The sequence below is a fragment of the Rhinopithecus bieti genome, unplaced genomic scaffold (genome assembly GCF_001698545.2).
Source record: "Rhinopithecus bieti isolate Rb0 unplaced genomic scaffold, ASM169854v2 scaffold_9690, whole genome shotgun sequence".
Classification (NCBI taxonomy): Eukaryota; Metazoa; Chordata; class Mammalia; order Primates; family Cercopithecidae; genus Rhinopithecus; species Rhinopithecus bieti.
This window is the reverse complement of record NW_016806622.1, coordinates 1,499,210-1,503,670: the sequence shown is the minus strand read 5'-3', so window position 1 is coordinate 1,503,670 and position 4,461 is coordinate 1,499,210. Positions and strand designations below refer to the sequence as shown.

General features: G+C 38.2%; 1 protein-coding gene across 9 annotated transcripts in view; it reads right to left on the bottom strand.

Moving 5' to 3' along the window:
- Positions 1 to 4,461, bottom strand: part of SLC9B2 (solute carrier family 9 member B2) — a 67,036-nt gene that overhangs the window by 39,807 nt on the left and 22,768 nt on the right. For 5 of the 9 annotated variants that reach the window (XM_017877069.1, XM_017877071.1, XM_017877076.1 and 2 more), the window contains one exon: positions 502 to 672. The exons of the other annotated variants lie outside the window; for them this stretch is intronic. In XM_017877069.1, coding sequence (XP_017732558.1) covers positions 502 to 672 — 171 coding nt within the window. The remainder of the gene's footprint in view (positions 1 to 501; positions 673 to 4,461) is intronic. 9 annotated transcript variants of the gene reach the window in all.

The window sequence follows — 4,461 nt, the reverse complement described above, 5'->3', positions numbered from 1 at the left end:
TATATATATATATATATATATTTATTTTTTGAGACAAGGTCTCTTTCTGTTGCCCAGATTGGAGTGTAATGATGCAATCATGGCAGCCTCGACCTCCCGGGTTCAATCAATCCTCCCACCTCAGCCTCCTGAGTAGCTGGGACTACAGGTGCACGTCACCATGGCCAGCTAATTTTTGTATTTTTTTGTAGAGACAGGGTTTCACCATGTTTGGCCTGGCTGGTCTCAAACTCCAAAGCTCAAGCAATCTGCCTACCTTGGCCTCCCAAAGTGCTGGGATTACAGGTGTGAGCCACAGCACCTGGGCCCGGATAATTTAATTTTTTAAACTGCCATGTTTAACAACTGGATCACAGGACTCCTCAAAATTTAACAATTGGCTTTTGGCTCCAGCATGGCAAATACAGAAATATTTTATTCCTTTATTTCCCAAAGCTTTCCAAACTATTATTTTAAAAATATGGTTTACTCTGGAGAAAACAGGAAACATTTAGCACTTACCAAGAAGAGAAGGCAGTGGAGGCAATGTAGGTAACTTAATAAGCCCCAAAAGTTTACCTCCAATGATGGCACAATAGAATAGGATTATAATTCCAAATAGGTTTCCTCCAGGAAGACATTCACTGCCAGTAATTGACCAAACTACAGCCCACAGAAGAACAATGATGGTAACTGAAATAAACCAGGAATACTAGTTACTATCAATAAGTTGTCACATGGAGGTTTTGACAAAATCTAAAATAATTTGTAAAAATAAATACTGAATGAAAATGCAAATATTTATAATCATGTTTAATCTTTAAAGAGTATCAGTAAGATGAACAACTGGGTAACTGCCAACATCTTAAGAAATCGCATATTAACAGTACTTTTGAACTGCCTATGTGCCCCTCCCCATCCATCTCCCTTTATACTGCCAGAAGGAACCATTATTTTGACTTTTTTCCCCATTCACTTTTCTCTCTATAATTTTAACAAAAATATGTTATTTAGTTCTGTCTTGAATTGGACATTATTGTTTCTTTTCTTTATAGTCAATATTTGTTTAGAATTACCTACAAAGGCACCTTTTCTGAAATCATCATTCATTATGGCATCTCAAACTTTTCTTTTCTTTTCTTTTCTTTTTTTTTTTGAAACAGGGTCTCCAGCTGTAACCCAGGCTGGAATGCAGTGGCACAATCATGGCTCACTACAGCCTCAACCTCCCAGGTTCAAGCGATCCTCCTGCCTCAACCTCTCACATAGCTGGGACTACAGGTGTGTGCCACCATGCCTGGCTAATTTCTTAAAAATGTTTTAGCGGAGACAGCGTTTCATCATTTTACCCAGGCTGGTCTTGAAGTCTTGTGCTCAAGTGATCCTCCTGTCTCAGCCTCCCAAAGTGCTGGGATTACTGGTGTGAACCATCTCATCCAGCCTCAAATTTTTCATCTGGGACAATTATCCTGCTGCCTAAAGTATTTCTTTTAGGAAAAGAATTTCTATAAGAATGTGAAATAGGCCAGGCATGGTGGTTTATGCCTTTCCCATCACTTTAGGAGGTCAAGGTAGGAGGATTGCTTGAGCTCCAAGTTCGAAACCAGCCTGAGCAACATAGTGAGACCTCATCTCTACTAAAGTATAAAAATGAGCTGGGTATGGTGGTGGGCATCTGTAATCTCAGCTACTCAGGAAGCTGAGGCAAGAGGATCCCTTGAGCCCAGAAGTTCAAGGATGCAGTGAGCTACGACTGCACCACAGCATTCCAGCCTGCATTACACGGCGATACCCTGCCTCAAAAAACAAAAACAAAAACAAAAAACAAACAAAAAAAATAAATGTTTCCCTGTTTGAAAAGTTGTGTTTTACAAAACTGTGCACTAAAATTGAAAACTTTATGGGAAAAAGAGAGTTGGGGCAGACCACTCAAAACTGGTGACCAAAGCACTAAGAAAAACCAAAATAATCCTAGTAAGAGTCTTAGCACAGATGAATCTACATACTGACACTTGTGTCTGACACAAGCAGTCTGTGATGGAAATTCTTGAGGGTATTTTCTTTAAACAGAGAGTAGTTCCATCAAAATCTGATCCATATTTTAGCCCTCTGCCTCAATACAATAAATTTCAACAAAAGGAAAAACGTTGGCATCTTCTTCACCTCAGCTTATACTCTCAGTCGCTTCATCCACATGTGTTCTATTAGATAACTTAATGTTGTAGAATGTTTGAGTTCTTGAAGCCCCTAAACCAGCTACTAACTGCATGAAAAGTCAGCACTTCCACAGAGGTTTCATTGTTTAAAAGGTCCTCATGCAGGGAAGACTTTATCTTTAATTGTAAGAAAGCATATATATGGTCTTTTTTTCCCCAGTTCACTTTGCCTTCACTTGCTATTGCTTGATGATACAAAATATTAATGGGCCAGGAAAAATTATATACAAAACTGCAAATTCCATACACTCTAACACAATTCTCCTATTTACCATTGCCTATGAGCTAATTCATGATACAGAAACACTCTGTATCACAGCATGCTGTATTTCTCAGGAGGATCTGTTGTAGTAAATTCTTAGTTTCATTGTCTGGAATTATCTTTATTCTCATTCTTAAAAGATAGTTTTTCTAGGTATACCTCAGTTTTATGTTAAATTCTAGGTTGAGTGTTATTGTCTCTCCATTCCTTGAAAATACTATTCCTTGGTTTTCTGGTTTTGAAGAACCTAATTTCAGCTTTTTAAAGGAATTCTTTTTCCTTGTTTTCAACATCTTCACTTTTTCTTTGGTTTTCCTTTCAGTATAATGTGTTTAGGTGGGACTTCCTTTTGTTTTGCTTAAGATTTACGCTTTTTTAAAAAATCAGTTCTGGGAAATTCTTAGCCTTTATTTCTTCAAAGATTTCCTTTTCCCCATTCTCTTTTTCTATGTTGCTAACCCTAGTTTTCATATTTTTCATCTTTGTGTGTACTGCATTCTAGATCATCTCTTCAGATTTATTCACCCGTTCACCATTTTTTTCACTTAATCTGCTGCCTAATTTGACCACTGAGTTTTTCATTTCAATTACTATCCTATATCTTTCATTTCTAGAAATTCAAGTTTGTTATTCTTCAAATCTATTCATTTTTTAAATAGTTACTTGTTTTGTACTCATGTTTTCTAATTTTTAACTTATTTATATATATAAATGTGTTATATTCTATTTTCTGATAATGCACATATTTGAAATCTGTTTGTTTCCTTTCACATGTTGCATTTTTTTTTTTTTTCAATAATGAGCTCTCCCTTGGAACTTTGTCTAAAATTAAACTTTTAGTTTGTCTTTTGCAACAGTGAGCTCTCCCTTGGAACTGTGTCCAACTTTGTTGAAGCCTTAGGCTGAATGAGTTTTCCCAGATGGGAAATGAATTTACTTCTACCATGTACTTAAAAGCTTACCATCCGAGACCATCTGAAAATGTCTGAAAATAGATACATTTTCAAATTGAATTTTTTCTGTGAAATTGGAGACAAATCAGGATGAAGTTAAACATTTTTTTTGGAGACTCCACATCTGCCCCAGCCAGCAACCACAGTTGAGACAGGTTTAGTCACAGGCCCCATCTGCAGAACAGGTTTACCTCAAATTTGGCATTACAATGGGTTTCCACTTTATGTGGGTGAAGGAGAATGCTTTTCCTGTTAGACTTCTCTCAACCTGGGCAGGCGCTAGCTTAGCCTCCTGTGCTCCCAGTGCTCTCAAAATCCATCTCAAGTTCCCTGAGGTTTGGTAGAAACCTCCAGGGTGGGGCCACCTTGACTGCTTATTGACCTCTGTTACTTACACTTTGGTTTTGGTGTCTGATGATTCCCTGTTTTCTTGACAGATCATTTCAAAAGACTTAAAATATTTTTTCAGATGCTTTCCTTGGTTTGTGACAAGATTGTTCATTGAGTCTTATCTACCATACTGACTGAATTCAATGTCCCTTTTCCTAAACCCTCACAGAATTGTTACGGATTTTCCAGGCTTATGATACGAATGCAGTGGAATACCTAAGGGACTTTTGGTATTTCCCAATTAGCTACAAGGGTTGACATTTCTATGTGATATCAGAAGTAGAATGGAAAAGCAGGATTTGCCAGCTGTTATACTAAATTCTACTTTGTCATAGCATAAACTCAAGCTAATATTAAATTCAGCAAGGTAGAATTAAATGTTTTCTCTTTTCAGCTGGGTGCCTGTAATCCCAGCACTTTGGGAGGCCGAGGCAGGCAAATCACGAGGTCAGGAGTTCGAGACCAGCCTGACCAACGTGGTGAAACCCTGTCTCTACTAAATACAAAATTAGCCGGGCATGGTAGCACGTGCCTGTAATCCCACCTACTCAGGAGGCTGAGGAAAGAGAATCACTTGAACCCAGGAGGCGGAGCCTGCAGTGAGCTGAGATCGAGCCATTGCACTCCAGCCTGGGCGACAGAGCGACACTCCATCTCAAAA